The 19,931-nt window shown below is 40.4% G+C and overlaps 1 protein-coding gene across 2 annotated transcripts in view; it reads left to right on the top strand.

Moving 5' to 3' along the window:
* Positions 1-19,931, top strand: part of PLPPR5 (phospholipid phosphatase related 5) — a 120,792-nt gene that overhangs the window by 71,286 nt on the left and 29,575 nt on the right. Inside the window, exon 4 of one of the 2 annotated variants that reach the window (XM_039555890.1) lies at positions 4,672-4,860. In XM_039555890.1, coding sequence (XP_039411824.1) covers positions 4,672-4,860 — 189 coding nt within the window. Of the gene's footprint in view, positions 1-4,536; positions 4,861-19,931 lie in introns of those variants that run through there. The other variant, XM_039555891.1, reaches the window with a different exon arrangement.

Genomic DNA, 19,931 nt, shown 5'->3' with positions numbered 1-19,931 from the left:
CCTATGAAGAACTTATGTGCAATAATACTTCTTAATTTGAATATAGAAAGAAGTTTTGAAAAGATTAATTATGTTATTGATGTAAATACTGACTAGGCAACTAATGTTCTGTGACTGCTGCTCATTATATCAAACTCAATCATTTCATTGCTGCCTTGTCCTCCTCCTCATTTGTTTCATCTCCATCTGCTCACTCTCTCATATACTTGCACTGCATCATATGAGGTGCCCAAGCTTACTGGGGCAAAATGTTGTCTTCTATGAAAAATACGGTCCAGCTCTACATAATACTGCAATACAAACACAATAGTAATGGTTATGCTGCTACTAATTTGACCTTTTTCTCCCTGTTTGACTCTGGGAAAGTGTTGTTCCTATTTTGGAGCTAGTTTATCTGTGTGTAAGTTAAAAATTAAGAGTAAAATTGATGACATCTCACTACAGCCCTTTAAAAGATGGGTACTAGTCTAAGGTAGTCATCAAAGCTTGTGTCAACCCTTGCAATAGGTATCATAAGAGGCTGGTATTTCTTAGGATGTAATGAATGACATTTTCGGAGAATGATTCATCCTGCCCTGATGTAGTAGAGCTTAGTCACCTAATGGAGTTGTTTCTCTCTGTGAACTACATACTAAGACCATAGGAAAAGCTTATATTTGATGCCTAACTTGTTTGAATCACACTACGAGTGTTCTGGGCAAACCCCCATTTCTTATTCTTTGCTGATGCTGCTCCAGCTGCTAGGAAATTATTTTTATCTTGCATTATCATTGTCCTACAAGCATAAATTTTAGCAGTAAATGTCCTGGGTTTTAGGACTTATATCACAGCAAATCATTAAACAATTTATTAAATTAAAATTTCTTTTTAGTTATCTTTTAACAATATTTTTAGAGATTATAGTTCATTCTGTCTCTTTCCTACTGCTGTGCCATCAGCGCAGATGGAGTACTCTTCTCAGAAAGGGCTGGGCTAGTGTATTAGTAGCAGTGTGGAGATGTAACAGTGAAACCATCATGGGGCTTCAAGCAGCTGACACTGATAAAGCAGGAAGGAGGTAAACAGGAAAGATAAAAATAGTGGGATGATTTGATATAAATTCTTGTTTTCCTTCCCATTGAGAAGGCTTTGTTGGGTTGGCTCTGTTTCTTTACTGCCATTTGCCAGAGCAATGTTTTATAACTAGAAAATACAATGAGCAGTGGTGATGTAAGCACATGAAAGGTTAGTGAATTTGGTTTGGAATTGGAAATATATCTTTTTAATAAAGGTTATGATTTCAAAGTATTACAAAATAGTGTGTTTAAGGGTCCTCTTTTTCTGCACTTGTCTACATTGTGTCTCCTGATCTGAAAGTTCACTTAAAATTAGGTAGCAAATGAAAAGAGCAAGGTAAAACCTATGAGGAATATAAGGGGAACTCTTGCTCTGAGATCAGTGGCACTGTTCCCAAGGAAGTTAATTTCAAAACAAGTCTGCCAGTTATCTGAATTTCAGCTGACAATTTTACGTATGAATAGCCTTCTGAAACAAAAATTGTGGGTTCTGGACTTTTCTTTGCCATTCTTCTGTCGTGCATATCACTGCAGTTGCAGAATATATTTAGCTGGTTGCATTAGTCACTGGGGATTGTGTTCTTTTGCTTCTATATGTTTTATTTTATTTAATGTATGTTTGCATATTCAACTGTGCAGGCAATAAACATCATGTTCATTATAATAAAAAGCTATCTCTGCTTTTACTTGATTAGCTAACTGTGTGGAGGCAGGCCACTGGTGTGCAGGCCATGCTTATAAAGTACATCTGCAGCAATAGGAATGTGTTTATGAATATTAAAATAAAGCAATATTTGGTACTATTGCCTGGGTTTGTAATATTCCAAGAATCTTGTGGAGCTTGGATGTGCCTTACCCATGCCTTCCAATCCTTATACCAAATAGCAGCCTATATATTACAACAGTCAGCCTCTATGAAGAGAACAGTAGCAAACATCAAGTGCATTTATGTTTTTCAACTGGTCCAAGTTAGACAGAATCTAATCCAGATTTTAACTTAACTTTATCAGCTGCAATAAATCAAGCCTTTCAGACTAATTCTAAGGGGAAAAAAATCTTTTAAATAGGAGAAGGGTTCACAGTGTGAGAGCAGGTCTTACCTGTATAAAAATAAATACACAGTTCATCATTATTTTCAGAAACTGCCATAAATTTAGAGAGCTCTCAAAGAAAAAATTCATTGAAGTTTTTATATACCTTTAAATTTTTTTAGTTGAGCCCCTTGCTATTCAATAAAGAGATCCTTATGGAGATTCTTTCCAAATCCTTTAGGGATTTCGATAGTAGCTGCAAAACTGTTCTGTAAAAACAGGACTTTTTATGTCCTCTAATTGCTATATGCAATATCTTCATTGGTACATCTGTAAACAGAAGTTGGTTTGTGATAGCAAAGTGCAGGACTATTTTATCAGCTGGTTTCTGGAAAAAGATTGATTTTCCTCAATGCCAGTTTTTGAAAGAAATATGCCACCCACATTTCTATGGGGCATGCACTCAAATAGAACGGAAGAGCTGGGTCTCGTGCTCATTGCAGTCCTGCTGTTGACTTTGGTCTTTGGGCCAGGCCATGTATCCTAACAATGAGGGTGTCTGTATGCAATTTCCAGGAATAAGATTTTTATGTGTATGGTAATGTGTATTAGACTCTGGTAAAGAAATGGGGAAAATAAACTTTGTGCTGGGTAGAATTCACCACAAGATGTCTCATGTCTCACTACAGATTTTTCACTAAAGTAGGGAGCTATCCAGCTAAGTCTGGTGAGTGCAGTGCGAATGACATGATTTAGATTCTTCTGGAGAGTGTGTTAAAAGCACATAAAAATAGACTGGATGTGGAATCCAGGCATGAAGAGTGTGTTCTTCAAGGGCTGATGAAAAATAAATGCACGGAGACTAACATCACTGAATATTGGAAAAAAATCTCAAGAAGGGGAGGAAAATGAACAGTTAAAGTGCAAGTACAACACTAGGAGATGATTACTCATTATAAAACAGGGTGACCTAATCTCATTTGTTATTTCTCACAGTCTTTAAGATAAGTGGACTCTATGGCTGAAGTGTCCATTTTAAGACTGTTTCCCACCCTTATAACATTTGGGGTAGGGTGTGTACCTTTAAGTAACTCTTTATCTGTTGGCTCTGGGAATCCAGACTAGAGCCCACACATGCCTGAATCTGTACAAGCCTTAGGCACAGTTGTCTATTCTTAAGTGTATGTGCTGTAAATGTATTTTTAAATAGAACTTTTTTGTGTTCCTATGTGTATGACTTCTCTCAGCACTGGTGCAGACTCTCCTCTTACTCTAGGATGTTACTCAAGTGAGGATATATTCATGGCCAGCTACCAATTTTCTTTATAGCTGTTAAATAAAAGCTTTAAGTGTTAATTGGTTTCATAGCTATCCATATACAAAAGAGTATGTATTTCCATTCCCAGTTTTGGAAGGATTGGGGGGTCAGGGTGGGTAGTTGTGGGTCTGTGGGGAAATTCTCCTGTGGCCAGAAATGAGCCAGAAGCACAAGTTTATTGTAAAAGTCAAATGTATTTCACATATCTGATGACCCAAACAAGTAGATATGCTCAGGATAAGTGTTATGTACTGACAGGTTTTTTAATACACACAGATACTCTAAAGTTGTTGTGTTGGGGGTTTGTCGAGTAATCTGATATTGAACTTTATGATGGACTCTTTTGTTAACATGTAACCACAATGTGTCTCCAAAAATGCTTCCATAAAAATGTCTGGCAAACCACAGAGCAAAAATGAAGCATTATTTTCTTGTAAAATCACAGAATCACACAAGAATACATGGAGGTGCGCAGGGAAAGACTGGATGTGGCAGTTAGCGCCGTGGTCTAGTTGACATGGAGGTGTTAGACCATAGGTTGGACTCAATGATCTCGGAGGTCTTTTCCAACCTAATTGATGCTGTGCTTCTGTGGATTCCATGTTGAGGTCTTTACCACCCCGGCCAATAGTGGCGATCCCTGTTCCTGCCCGGGCCCGTCCGAGCTGTGGCTATTGGCGGTGCCGGGCCGATTCCCGCCGGCTTCGGGACGGGACGGGACGGGACGGCGTGCACCTGCGGCAGCTCCCCGGCGCTGTGCACGCCCGTCCTACAGGTGTGTGTGTCGGTGCAGAGGGACCCACGGTGACCCCCGCCCCTCAGGAGGCGGGGGGGAAAGCGCGGAGGGTTCCCTTACTAATCACGGCCGCGGGGCTGTGCCGTGGGAGCCGTCCGGGGGTCGGGCAATTCCCTTCACCGCCGGGTCCGGCGCGGCCGCTGCTCCCCGGGCGGGGCGGGGCGGGGCGGGGCCGGGCGCCCTTGCCACCGCCACGCTCCGCCCGCCCGCCGCACGAGCCGGTGCCCGCGCTGGAGCCGCTGCCGGAGCGGCGGGCCGGGCCCCCGCTGCCCTGTCCTGCTGTGCCCTGGCCTGGCCGCGCTCCCCGCCGGGCTGACCTCGCTCCCGGCCGCCGCTGAGCCGCCCCCGCCCGCGGTGGATGCCGCCGGGGAGCGGGCGGAGCGCGCCGCCGGGGAGAGGGGCCTGCCGCGGCCGCCGGAGCCCACGTACATGCGAGTGCCCTCTCCGCTCACCAGCATGCTTTACTTCCAGATGGTGATCATGGCAGGGACCGTGATGCTGGCTTATTACTTCGAGTACACGGACACCTTCACCGTCAACGTGCAAGGCTTCTTCTGCTACGAGGGCGCGTACCGAAAGCCCTACCCGGGCCCGGAGGACCGCAGCGCCGTGCCGCCGGTGCTCCTCTACTCGCTGACTGCAGGCGTGCCCGTGCTGGTGGTAAGCAGGGGCTGCCTGTGCCTGCTCTCCGCTGGCTTGTTGGGCTGGGCTGGACTGGACCGGGCCGGGCCGGGGCGGGCCGCGGGTCCCGGCCGGAGCGGTGCCGCCGGCGGGCGGCTGCGGGTGGGCCCGCGGGCGGGGACCCTCCGCGCTCCCGGGGCTGCGGCCCGGCCCCGGGGCCCCGGCGGGCAGCGCTGCCTGCCCCAGCCCGTGCCCCACCGTGCCCACCGCGCCTCTCAAGTTTATTTTTAGCACCGGTTTATGTAACTGCCAGTGCCTGTATTTCTAGCCCCGTGCGACTCCTTTTGGTAAAAATTTTCTTTTATTTTTCGAAACGCGCGTCGCTTGCAGGTAGATGGACAGCCTGAGGAGAACCCGGTTTTTAGCAACCCGTTACTGATGTGTCACCCGGTGCTAATTAGAAAACCCCTCTGGCGGTTTTGTTTTTTAAAAGTCAACTGGTACATGCAGGGAACAGGGAGCACTTACACTTGATTTAGTTGTCTCCGTATGTCACTGTTACTGATGGGTGTGCAAACGAAACCTGTGTCTAATTGAACATGATCTTCCGTCAATCAGTTTTAAACAGATGTGTCTAAAAAGTGATTTATTTAATTGATTTTCTTTGGGGATCTTTTTTGGAGAACATCGAAGAGAAAGCTTTTTGGAAAAGCAGTGAGATTCCTTTCAAGCTGTTGAAGGTACTCTTTATGTTGTCATATAACGAGGACATTAGCATCATTTAGTGATCCCTGTCCGTACTGAGGAGGAAAGGCCGAGAGGGGAACATTTAACCATTGGGGATGGATTATATATAGACTTAGCAGGTGCATGCACAGTTACACAGAAAGTCCTTGTAAAGAGTTGATTTTAATCTACTGTAAGCATTAGAATAATACAAAAATGCAATAAGAAGAGGCCTTTTAAGATAGTAATTACTTGTTTCACACATTAATTCTTTTTCAGGAAAATGTAACAAAATAGAAGAAAAAGCCTCCGCAGGGTAATGCTATGGTAATCCCAGGCACGATTTCTGCATTTGTAGCATCATGACCTCTCAGATGGTATCAAACATAAAACCTCATGATCAGGATGAGCCTTAGTATTTGAGACTTGGTTCTCTTTTTGATTTTTTTTTTTTTTTTTTTCCTGAGGGATTGAACCTCATCATTTGGCAAAACCTGTTATATAGCATTTTGGTTTTGTTTGGTTCTTTTGATGTGAACATTAGTTACTTGACCACTTTATTAACCTGTTTGTTCTTTTGAACCCCCAAATACTGTTGAGATTCAAAAGGGGAATTTTTATTGTTTGTTTTGTGGTGATGTTTTTCTGTTGTTGGCATTTGATGTTTGCTTTGCTTTGAATTCTATTTCTTTTGTTTAGCTCAGGAAGTTATAAAGATTATGTCAGATATTGATGTTGAGCATCTCTTTTTTCAAGTATGTGTCAGCAAGATGGATTGGTAGTTTCAATTCATTTCCTGGGTGCTAGATGATTACGTCAGAGGAATCTCCATGACATTTTGGGTTGGCAGTCTTGTAATTAGCCTTGCTAAAAAGCTAATAATAGAATTTAATGGTACTTAACTGTGTATTATTATTATTTGATTTTATTAAATGAAGAATTTAACTCCTGGGAGTCTCATGAATTCAACAGCATTAAAGTCTAATAATTAACTTTATTAAATGGATGGATTTTTCAAGTTTTGCATAGAGTTTTGTTCTGATTTGCCTTGGGCAATCCTCTTGGACTTAGTGTTTACCTGGGAAGGCACTTACTCAGTTGTGCAGGATGTGTACATTGTCTTTCCTTGTTCTTTTCATTGAGAGGAGTGGTGAAGGTAAGAGTTCTTCACCAAAACAACTTGTATGTTTTCAGTTGTAGTTGGTTTCAGAGATTAGGTTCTCTTCTATTTCATTTGTTTCTTGTCTATGAAATTTTGGACATACATGTTCTGTGTTAATTTTGTTTCTGTAAGTGAAATATAAAAATGAATCATGTAACATAGCTATATTTTGGTCTGTAAAGATGCAAATGTAGACTAGTGAGGGAAATGGATTTCTGTGAATGCAATTTCACTTTTTTTTTTAAATGACTATTGTCCTTGAACATAGCATATTAAATACTATGATTTATGAGGTTTTTTTAAAAAATACGGGTTTTTTTCCTGCTCGTTTCGTGTATGGGGTTAATGCTCTTTCTGGAGTTTTGAGGTAGAGCAGCAGAATCCTTATCCTTGGTGTTCACAGCAGGTGAGCTTTTTTTGATGGGACTTGTTGAATTGGAGCTGTAGAGTGCTTCAAGATAAGCCAGGTTATCTTAATGTGACTCAATTCATGTGGCTCCATTGCACTGAGTTTTAACAAAGTTGCTCAAAAATCAGGAAAAAAAAGAGTTTTTCTAATGATTTTCCTTTCTACATGCCTGCTAGCAGAAAACTAAAAAAGTAAACTACCGCTAGCAGGATCTGTCTTGATGAGCATCTCATCAGCAGTGGGTCTCTGGCTGCTGTGAGGCTGTCACACAGCAGCTCATCCAAAACCCCTGTGGCACATCAGAGATGCTGCAGCAGCCCTGAGTGCCAAGCCACGGGGTTGAGCTGAGTGTCTGCTCACAGGGCAGCAACATGCGTTTGCTGAGACCTAAATAACAACCTGTGTCATCTGACAGGAATGTACTGTGAGCACTGTGTTCATCCTGGAAACTTTCTGGTTAGTCTTTAAAATGGTACTTCCTGCTAGCACATTCCTACAGCCCTGGTGCAGCATTGCTGCCAGGCTTTCATTCCTGAGTCAATCTGCTTCCTTATCCCATCTGCCCCCATGCCATCCAGGGACAGATGCAGCTGGCTGGCAAGGCACAGGTGCTCAGGAGTGTGATCTGAGAAACGCAGTCCCAGGGCAGAAGCAGAGACTGCTTGCTCAACTGGAATGCTTGACTTTTTTTTTTTTAAGTCAAGTTCTCTGATATGGGAAAGGGAAACTGTGACTGAAGGAAGGAAATTTTGTGCTCTGCACTTGGGACTCACTGGGTTTGTATATGTACAGTCTTTGGTCAAGTAATTACAACGTATTAACCAAGTATTTGGTCAGCCCTGAATTGGTGGGCAGCTGGACTAGATGATTATTGAAGGTCTCTCCCAGCTGAATTATTCTATTCTAAATAACTCCTAGGTTGTGTAGGATCTAGTAAGGAGTCAAATTGTGCTATTTGCTTTGGCTATAACAAATTTATTGTCTGCTAAGATGTATCTGCTTAAAGCAGATACAGAGTCGCCTGAAGAATCTGTGGGTGCCCCATCCCTGGCATTGTTCAAGTCCAGGCTGGATGGGTTTTGAGCAGCCTGGTCTAGTAGAAGGTGTCCCTGCCCATGGCAGATGGGGTGGACCTGGATGAGCTTTAAGGTCCCTTCCAACCCAAACCATTCTATGATTCACAGGTATTACAGCAATTGCAGGAAACCTGTAGAGGAATCCAGCAACTTTTCTGTAGGATGAGAAGAGCTGCTTCTTTTCCATTTTTCCAGCTGGTTTCCTAACTTTTATGTAGATTCCATGAAATGAAGATACATTATAATGTTGGTTTTCCACAGATTATCTCTAAGGGGTATAAGCACTGTTTCTAATCTGCCAAATCTGTAATTTTTTAGTTCTTCCACTGGAAAATGTTGAGGCCCCAAACAGTGGTTTTTGTTTAGTTTTTTTTTTAAAAAGTGCTGAAAACAACTGCAGCTTAACATAAAATATATGGTCCCTTCTAATGTTAGACTTTTATTTGTTGAAGGTTTCCTAAGTCATACTTTTAGGCACAGGTAAAGCAATGACTTGAGTGAGTAGATGTGTTTGCTTAAGGAGCATTACGCACACAAGCAGCAAAATCTTAAAAAATGTAGATGAGGTGGAAATTGCATTCAGAAGAGTGGAAAAACCCTAAGTATGAGATTTAATGAGGCAAGACTGAGACTTGGGAAGAGGCAGTGCCCCTGTGGGCTCCCTACTTCCCCTTTGTCTTTGTGATTCAGGTTTGAAGGAGTGCTGCTGGCTCTGTGCTCCCATCCCTTTACTGTCCATAGCACTAATATCCTGAAATCTCTGGTATACTGAGAAATTCTCAATACATGGTTTGGTTTTTGGATTATTGTTGGGTTTGGGTTTTTTTTGTTGTTGTTGTTTGTTTGTTTGGGGGTTTTTTTTAATCTTAGATGTGAAGGTCACAGGAAATAGGCTCTTGATTTGAGTCTATTCAAATATGTAATGAGCATAGAACTGCTAGTTGAGAGCTCAGTGCTATTTAAGCCATTTCCCAAAGTGCCAGTTCTTGCTCAGTGGGCTGGTTGCTTTTTTAAACTTGTTATGACAGATGTAGCTTGGGAAATACATGCCAGTCTAATCCTTTAGCTTCCAGTAGAAATGATTTCTAGAACAGTGAGACTAGTGTCTCATGTTTTCACAATCTATAGAGTGATAAGTTCTGCATTACTTCTTTCTGGTAGATGTTAACAATTTTGACCTCTTTAAAATACTATGAACTGCACTCAAGGATTCTTTTAGTGATTCTACATGCTAATATGGATTACTTAAAATGTCAAAACTGTTCAAATAGATGGTATAAAATGTGGTGTACTGGACCTAAGATGTATACTGAGAGGAGGAGATAACGACACGTTTTCATTAAGATATGTAAACAGTTTTATTATGCAAATGTTGTTTGTTTTTATTTCCAAGTAATAAATATATGATTACAGTACTTATCCATAAAATATACACTTCTATTTGTGTAGGTGAATTCCTAGCATATTCATATTTTCTCTGCAAACCAATTAAAGACTAATTTGTGTTAGGATAATACTTTCAATGTTATCACTGAAAAAATATCTGCCATTTAGACATGAAGTATTGCATTCTCTTTTTTTTCTTTTAGTGGACTGGAGGACTCTTTAGATTGGCACATCCCAAACAAGGAAAGGATGTCAAAAATCAGACATTTTGCCTTGAACTTGGCTTTAGTCAGTAACTTTTTCCTTTGAGGAAGAAATTTTGAATCCTGGCAAAAGAAAGACTGTAAAGTGAGAGATGCAATATCATTGTTCTCGTATCAAATTTAATGTACCCTGATGCTTAAGAAAAAAATGATCATTCTATGAATATTGAAAAAGAGAAGCTGCCTTTTGAAGTAACTGCACAGTTTTCATAAGTCTCCTTTCTTCTTCACTGTCTTTGCTGCTGTCTTAATAGTTCCAGGTCTGAGTAGCTCAAGAGCAGCTGAAGAATATTCAGAGACCTGAAGGAGATGCAGCACTTGATTCCAGCACATAGATCTAGCTGATATGACTGGACAACCCCCATCTCAGCCTTCCTTTCTGAACCTGCTAGTACCTCTTTTCCTTCTGACATCTATGACTCTATGTGCCGTGGCATCAGGGACTGATCAAATTTAATCAGGCTGAGTTCTCAACATGATCTTGGCAGAGATGCTTTTAGTTAACCTGTAGTTCACTGAAACTATTCTATTAGTGTGTAACTTAGTGCTGTACATGAAAAAGGGTGGTAGAATATCATATCTGGGACATCAAAATACTCTGTTGTCTGTTATAATGTGAAGGAAAGCATAATCCAGAATTAAAGCTCCAAAAATATTTTCTGTGAATTTGCTGTGCCTCGTGCCTGTGCTGTTTATTCATTCCTCACCTTAGTCAGAAAAAGCCACTACCTTCACAAGTGTTCCTTCAATCTACTTTAGGCTGATCATTTTTCTACTTCATGCCTGGTACCATGTCACTTTGGCTTCTATGGACACCTTGATAGTATTGGAAAAATCTAAAGCACAGGGACACTCCACTTTTGTGAGACCCCACTGGAGTATTTCATCCAGCTCTGGGGCCCCCAACAGAAGAATAATGTGGACCTGCTGAGTGAGTCCAGAGAAGGATCACAAAGGAGATCAAAAGGCTGGAGCCATTCTATGAAGACAGGGTGAGAGAGCTAAGGTTGTTCAGCCTGGAGAAGAGAAGGCTTTGGAAGGACCTTAGAACACCTTCCAGTACATAAAGGAGGCCTACAGTAAAGCTGGAGAGGGACTTTTTACAAGGGCTCATAGTGATAGGACAAGGGGCATTGGCTCTAAACTGAAAGGGATTTAGAATAGACATTAGGAAGAAATTCTTCACTATGAGGGTGGTGAGACACTGGAACAGGTTGCCCGGAGAAACTGTGGATTTCCCATCCCTAAAATTTTTCAAGGCCAGGTTGGATGGGGCCTTTGAGCAACCTGGTTGCAGGGGTGGGAGCCAGATGATCTTTAAGGGTCCCTTCCCACTGAGGCCATCCTGTGATTCTAAGAATCAAACAGCCTTTTCTCCTGATCTACTACTCAAAGCAGAAGTGGCCTCTGTGCATCCTGAAGGAGATTAAAGTGTTTTGTCATTTCTGCCAGAAAAGAATCAAGGAAGCTTGATAAATAATGCAAGGATGAGCAGTTGCCAGCAGCTGTGTTACAGGAAAAAAATTCCTAAGAATATATAGCCAGGTATTTAAGTTTTCAGTTTTATGCACAACTTACTGAGAAAGCTAGAGAAATCACCCAGCAAAGTATGCAGTCTATCCTAGTGCTCTTCTTCTGGGAACAGTGAACTTCTATTATGCTAGGTACTTGCAGTATTTGAACATCTCATGATGCTGTTTATGATAAGACAGTGATAGAGCAACAGAAGATTAAAGTTTTACATCTTGACTCATATGAACTGGGTAGACTAATTAGCCTCTGAAATCAAATGGAAATAATTTTGTTTGTATGAGAAACTAATTAGCTAATCAAAGATAATAATTCCAGGATTATTGAAAAAGTTCTATATCAAGAAGCTAAAGCATTTTAGCTTCATATGCCTTTCTCTTGCTGGCACATTTGTCAGCTGTTAAAACTTAACATGAATAAGGAATTGCCAGAATACTTTATTTACTCTGTGATCACATTGTTCTTGCAGAGCTCATTTGGTCCCTGTCCTCATAGCTCTGTTTCAACCTGTGTGCACAGCTGCGACTTCTTTCCTTGATAGTTTTCTTCTTCTGTTCCCATGTGTTTGTAGGAAAGATAAAAAACTTGCTGCCTTTTTTTTTTTTTTAAATATGCAAATGCTGGGGTCTTCAGGAAGCCACTTTTTTTGGAAGGAGGAATGCCCTTTTCTGGAATGCAGGAGATGTTTAAAGCTAAGGGACGATTTATTTCATGCTCTTCCTTTGTGAATGGATAATTGCTTTACAACTTTACTTAAGAATAAAAAAATAAATCACACTGTTAGGTCTGCAGTAACTTTGTGTACCATATGTCGGTATTGGCCTGTTGGGACACATAGCAAGACAAATACATGATTTGATAGTCTGATGCTGGTTTTATCTCAGCATTAAACCACTAATCCAACAGAGCTATAACCAGGAGAAACAATTAAAAACTCAGAACCACTGTGTGTTTTCTTGGGAGTTGTTCTTTATCTGTCTGTCTTCCTCTTGTGGTGTGATGGCTTATGTGAACAGTGCCTGCAGAAGTTATGTTTGTACTTCCAATTGAATGTATTTCTGCTGTGCTTAGTATGCATGTGGTTTACAAACAGTAACAATATCGAGGCCATATGCTTCATCCTTTGATGGGCTCTCTGGAAGTAAAGTGGCAAGCAGATGTGAACAAGGCAGGCAGGGTTCTGTTTGCAACAGCTGAATGCCTGCTTGTCCTACAAATGATGCACTTATGTTTAAGTGAGAAATTGTTAATCCAACTAATCCTGCCTGATTAAGGAATTTGTGTCATTGTTTGTAATCTAAAAGAGTAGGCTTTAAGTAATAATCAGTTTTTCAACTAAACAATTCTTGCTCATTGTACATCATGCAGGATTGAGGAGATGGGTGTCCATATGATACATAATAACTGATAGCCAAAGTAGAATTTTAAGTAGCTTTAGCTGTGTTTTTCAGCCTTAAAAGCGTGATATTTAAAAAGCTTTATATGCTCTTGCAGCATCTCTCAGATACACTGAAGTGCATGATGGCCCAGCTTTCATCATACATGGTTTTTATTTAGCAGAGATGTGGTAACCTCATAGGTTGCAAGTAGAAAGTCCAGCTGAAGTGGATGGCACTCAAAAAGTTGTACATGAGACATGGTGTTTTAATGAGGAATATCTATTGAAAACAAAGTCCTTTGTATTCACACATAGTACAATGAACATGCTGTTAGACTGTGACTAGGAAAGCAGAAGTTCTAGCACTTGCTATCTCTGATGGGCAAACTGCCTTTGCTAAGATCACTTCTATTTACCTGTGGATTGGAATATATTTATTCTCAATGTAATGTGCTAAGAAATCTGGAGTAGGAAAATTACTATATATTGTATATATTAAGACTTTTTAGAATCTACTATTAGTGGTAAAAATTGTTCAGTACAGATTCAAAACTGACTCTTAATTCTGGATGCCACTTCTGGGGTATGAGGCACCATTAAAAAGCTTTCTGGTTATATGGTATGAAAACTCAGGTTGTGGATTCCACTCCTGGTTGCCATTGTGGACAACATACAGTTATATGTACTTCTGTTTGTATTGTAGAAATGTATCATAAATATACAATGTCTAGTTACTATACATTGTATATTTACATGGAAATTTCATTAACCGTATGCACTTGTTAATGTACAGCCAATTATAAATGTAGTATAGCTGTGTTTTAAAAATATTACTTTTCTTTCTCTGCTGCTCTTAATTCTTGCCTCTCATCCATGTTGGGTTAAAGAGTATGTAGGAAGGCATTCAGAGTTTTTAGTTTTGTAAATAATAATTAAGAAAAAAGCAGCTACCAGAAGTCAGCCTAACAGTATCCTGCTATTCTGATTAGATTTTTTTCTTTCTCTATATACATATTGAAATGCATGTTGGTTTAGGGTGGTAGGTTTCATGCTGTATCTTAAAAGAATTTTCAAAAAAAAATTTTATTTTTTATTTTTCATTCAAATCTTGAGTAATATTATGAGGATTTATTAGAATCAGTAAGTGGAACTCAGCTTCCCAGTATAGTTATTTCGGGTAGTAATAGGGATTTCTGTGACCTGTCTGTAGCAATTTAGGGCTCAGACATGACAGAATTAATTCTGCTTAAAGATTTCTTAATCACGGGTCAGCTGAGCTGCACTAACCAATGACATGAACTTGCAGCCTGTGGGGAGCACAAGGTGAAGTATTTGAGCTTGACCTGCATTAATTAAGACTGAGCTCAGGATGTTAATTTTTTGGGTTTTATGGAGTGGGTGCACAGGCTGTCCATGACAGGACTCTGCTGAGAAGAGGGGACCTCCTAGGGTCCAACAGCTCCTGGCTGATGCCTGACCTTGCCAAGTGCAAGTCTGTGCATAAGTTCAGCTCTATGCAGAATGGTGTATGGACATGACCAAGCTTCGGCACACACTTAATAGTACTTTGATCATGCTTGCATAGATTAGCTTGATGTCCGGAGCCTCTCCACTGCTCAGTTTCTGCTTCTCCTGTTCCTGTGAGGAGTGTCCTTGGACCTGTTGGGGTGTATCAGGGCTCTGCCATGAGGCCGGGCCTGAGGCTGCTGTCATCGTGCATTCAAAGTGCACAGATGTGAGTCTGAGCATCTGAGAGGCCCAGGGGAGGAATGGGGAGCTTGTGCTGCGTTAGACTGTAGGCCATAAGCATGCTCCACGTGAATGGTGTGAGGATGGTCCCCTTTGCCAAGTGCTCATGCTTGACTGAAGTCAGCACTTCAGTCGGTCACAGGGACTCTTTCCAGAGCATTTAGCAAAGGCAGATGAGATTTGTAGGCAGATTGACCGTGGGGCATGTGAGTGGTTTGGGGACATCTGCAGCTGGCAGAGTGAATGTAAGGAGCTGGGCTGTGAGCTCTGTCTGGCTTTGCCTTGATAAAGGGATCTGACCGCTCAAGCAGGATGGACACGTAGCCTGTAATGCCTAGCTGTCAGATGGTAGTTGTGAAATTAGGCTTCTCTGTTAAGCCATAGGAAATTTGTGCATGAAAATTCATACAAGAGCTAGATTGTTAATTTGTTATCCTGGTATTGCTAATGAATTATCTTGGTATTGATGGAGTTTAATCACATGCTTCAGTGCTACTTGAAATCACAAGGCTTTCCTGAGGTGGAGTGCTGTGTGTGAATGAGTTTGGTGCTGATAGAATCTTTTTCGGGAGCCACATTCATTTTAATAGTCAGTACTGCCGTTTTACTCAGTATTTCTTTTGCTTCTGAATTGATTGTGATTGTTGTGTGATTAGGAGTAGATGGAAATCATAAAGCAGAGACTTAAAAAAACTAAGTATGTTTACATATGCAAGTGTGTATGCACAATGTGCTGCCAGAAAGTCATGTCTACATGGTTGACTTGTATCCAACTTGTATAGTTTAGTTCACATGTACTTTTAACCTTGAATACCAATGGCAAAAATGTAATACCTCAAAGAATTGATTCACTTATACCAGAATACTTAAATTGTCATCACTGAATGTGTGCAAGCACCTTTCATTGCAGCATACTTTGAATTTCTCTTTGTAGTAATTTAAATTGCTCCAATAATGAGACTGCACCCCAACACTGGTTAAAAACATGTGTTTTTACATTTACATAACAGTATGTATTTTATCTAATATCCTTTATTGTCTTCACAGAGAAGACCAAAACCCAGCTCTTATAAAGTCTGCCTTGAAGACAGTCAATTTCAGAGCTTCACAAGATCTAAAATTTTTAAATAGACTCATTCATCCTTAAAACACTTCCCTCACCACTTGAGCTTTTTTCAGGGTATTTGATAAAGCCAGCAGCATACTTACTATTATTTTACAGATCTGTGCAAAGGAGATGATCCTTGTTAGGATAAACCATTATGCACTATTTCATGAGTGGAAAGAGATACAGTCACATATTGAAGCAGAGTAGCAGGGCTGACTTCAGCCAATGGACTTTGCAATTAGTTTTCAGAATACCATTGCATGCCTTAAAGGGCTGTTTTTATGCTCTGCTGTCTTCACAGCAAAGTATACAATCTCCCCTCTGTCTTGTAGGCATTTCCTGTACTAGGAAATTTTTGCTGAAATTTCCCACTCTTGCTGCTCCTGTTTTCAGCTCATTGGCTGCTGTGTTAATGAGGGCACTTGGGACTTCCTCTTAATTCAAGCACTGCATTGTGTAAACTTCTAAACAGGGTCAGACAACATAGTGTTGCCAGCTGCACATCTGCAGCCATCTGGATTTGTGGCAGGAGCAGTAAAATAGACATTGTGTAGCACAGTTGAAAGAGTGACAAAAGTGGTGCAAATCATATTTGCAGAAAACCCACCATAGAGAAACCCACCATAAAGAAAATCCACCATATTTGATCTACAGAATATAGAGTATAATTATTGAAAAGATCTTTCTACTTGTATATTTATCAAATAAAGATAAACAGGATATGCTATTGCTGTGCAATGTTTTGTGACAAAGCTTGCTGGCTTATTCATTCCCATTGCATTGTTAAGAGCAGGGATAAGTAATTATTAAAGCTTCTGGTGCTCATAAACAGGCCTCTGCTCCCACTTGTATGACTTCATTAAGATTCTGTTTCTAATAAACATCACTTCAGTATCTTAATTTATTATAATAACATTCTTAAGGAGAAATAATTGCATAGTGTGAAGTTACAGCTTTCAGGTCTGAGGAAGGAGATGCAGGAGGAATGGTCACACATTGTTTTGTATCTGGGCTTGCTAGGTGTTTGAGGTGAGGCCAGAAGAGGCTTCTGTACAATGTGTACAATGTACAAACATGCTTTCTCACTGACCAGCACTCTAGTGACTGTTCTGGGAATAACGTCCTGAGTCTGCCTGGTCAGTGAAGCTTCAAAAGTTGACTTCTGTAGAGTCGTTCTCTTTGACTTTGTTACTCAAGGGTCAGTACAAGTTGCCCTCTCTATTTTTCTTGAAAGCTTTTATTTGGTCACTTGTTTCCTGGCTCTCAGAGGCACTAGAATTATGGATTAACACTGTCAGGGTTTGTTACTGAGTAGTTTTATTGCTGGTTTTACGCTGAATGCACATATTATGCACAAGTAACCCTAATGTGAGACAGCTCAGAGTAAGTCATAGTTTTAAACCAAATGCTTCCGTGCGTGGGCTTTTAAAGCGTTTTAAACTAATTTTTAATGACACCTGGATTCTTTTCAGTGATGCTTACAATGTAAAGACAAAGTATATTAGAAGTATGACTTTAAAATAGTACATTAAAGAGCGGGCATTACATTTGTTGACTTATCTTTCTGATTTATCTGACCTGTTAAACCTCTTTCTCAAATATTTGGTACTGCTTCCCTGTAAAATTGGATTGTCTTCCTAGTTTTGTTCTATTGTTTTCTTGGGACAGTATTCTTAGCTAAGACCTGTTTCTGGACTTTGGTTGAGGTACCGCTCTTACTCTAGGGTGCTGTAAGTTTTCACAACTAATCCAGCTCCTGTTGAAGCTAGTGGGGTTATTACTTTTGATTTCAACTGGAAAAGGTTAATGACCTTAATGTATTTCATTTGTTGGCAATTATACTGTAGCCTAAGATAATGGTAAAGGAAGAGATGCTTATACAGAAGCGACTATAATTAGGAGTGGAGCTACTTATGTGATTTCAAAGAGAGCTATTTTATTGTGAAGATGATTTTTAATAAGAAGTTTAGAATTAATTTTGAGCTACTTAAATTTATAATTTTGAATCAAATACTAGTTGATAATAATAAACATAAGTAATAAACCAATTGTATATGTTTTGTAGACATACTTTTTTTGCCACAAAAATCCAGAAAACAATTTTTGTGGACTCTTATAGCTATTAATCTTATGTACAGCATGTTTTTCTCATAGCTCTATTAAAACACGGCGTGCTTATACTGTTACAGTGTTTGGTCCTCCATTTTCCATTGTTTGATGGCAATGGCAATTTAGTGAAAGTGGCTTTCCTTGAACTGATCTCAGGAATAATATATCTGCAAAATGTGTCTGGCCTTGAGTAGAAGTGAGCTAGAAGTAAGACAGTGGGAAAAGCAGGAAATACAGATATTCTCCTTCTTCTGAGCCTCTGAGAACAGTTGGCTACAGTCATATACTGACTGTAAAACCACTACTTTGTGACCAGAATCTTTAAGAGATGCCTTTTATGTGATCAGATTTTATTCAAACAGGGATGAAAGACCGTTTATGTTGAATTTTCCAATTGAATGTTCATCCTGGGTAGAAAAGCGCAGTTGCGTAGATCACCTAAGGCTTAAAATATAAAGTAACATTGTGGTTGGAAGTGATCATTGCTATGGGTGTCATAAGCACTGGTATTGTCTTTATCAAGGAATCATATTTTCAATATGCACAGAAGGGTTAGGACACCAATCTCCCTCATCAGATAGAACAATGTACCGTTTTCTTGGGGAGTGAAGAAACAAAGGGGTTCACCAAGGCCAGGTAATAAAGAACCACAGTTTTTTCCACATGTGTCACTGGAAGTCCAATGGAAGACTTCCTTGATACAGCTGAAGGCAGAGATGAATATATGAAATTCATCTTCTAATAGAGAAGATAAATCATAGAGCTTTGAACATTTTGTTTTTCCTTCACAAATATCACAGTATTTTAAAAGTTGAAGTGCCTGAGAAAAATGAAAAAATTTGATATAGAATTCTTTTTCAAACTCCTTAATGAAATAATTGTATTTAACAACAACCTTTTTCAAGTATCAGTTAGAGATCAGGAGACTAAAATTAACTAATCTCTGGTCGTATTACAACTCATTTTCCTATGGAGGTGTGTTTGTAAAGTGTGGAGTTTGGAAACTTTTTGTTATGGCATCCTTGGTTTTTGTAAAAAGAAAATGAGAACAATTTAAAAACTGTAAGAATTTCCTATGATAAGAACCTTATCTGGAGTATAAAGTAACTTCACAGTTTGAAATTTGAATTTATGCCTTTAGAAGGCAGTCTTGAATTAATTTTTCTCTCTTTCCCTCACCATTTACTAGGGGGTTTTTTTAGATGCAGAGATTTTCTCTAGATTAACATTTTTTTCGTAGTTTTTGGATGTTATTTTTTAAAATTAGAAATGCTCGATGCATGGGCAAGAATTCTCATGAATTTCTCTTATCTACTACCTCTTGCAATGTGTTCAGCAAGAATACTCGTGTCAGCATTGTAAAACTGGGCCAAACATTTAAACATTTAGATAGTTTTAGAGCTAGGTGCCAGACACCTACTTCGCCCCCCAGTCTGCCACACTGGCGTTCCTGAGTGTGTTTCCCTTGTGTCCTGGCCATTTCTAATCGCCTGGAGAGCTGCAGTGCTGAGCAGCTGCATGTTCTTCATCTGACAGAGATACAAAAGGTTCAGCAGACACGAGCAGGAGCTGTGATGGCACACACAGTGGGTGGAGTGGGCTGCATGCAGAGCACAGTGTGGAGGTGGAGCCCGGCAGGGCGGGCACACCGCATGGGCTGTGCGCTGCATCCCCTGCCTCCGCCCGGAGCACCGAGTGCCATGCAAGGCCTTGCTCTCGTGTGTCAGGAGTTGTGGTCTGGCCCTCTGGTGATGGCACAAGACCTTCTCTCAGTTACGCTCAGCATAGTGGGACTTGGTACCTGTTTCTCAAAATGGCCTTTTACATAACCAACCTTTGCTCTGGTGGTGTGTGATTTCAGCCCTGGTGCTGCTCTGCAGGGGCTTTGCCTGTTGGACACCACAGATGGGCTCCAGAGGAGATGCCTTCTGCACACATGATCAATTGCTCAGTTAAGGAAAAAAAGGAAAAAAGGAACCTCTTAAGAGACTGTGTACTTCAAAATATTTCATTTTTTTCCTCTCATGTGGTAGTGAATTAAGATAATTCAATGAATGATGAAGTCCATGTCTCTGTGATTATGTTCTCATGTGGTTCATTTCTGGCTTCCTGCTTATAAATGCTTGGTTATTATGTGCCTCTTGCTTTCAAATAGCAGTAAAGTCTTCATGGGGAGAGCAGCCTTTACCATTGTTACATACCGAGTATATCTAC

Source organism: Corvus cornix, chromosome 8, assembly GCF_000738735.6.
Source record: "Corvus cornix cornix isolate S_Up_H32 chromosome 8, ASM73873v5, whole genome shotgun sequence".
Lineage (NCBI taxonomy): Eukaryota > Metazoa > Chordata > Aves > Passeriformes > Corvidae > Corvus > Corvus cornix.
Note: the sequence above shows the minus strand (reverse complement) of the source record. Positions and strands in the feature narration are given on the sequence as shown.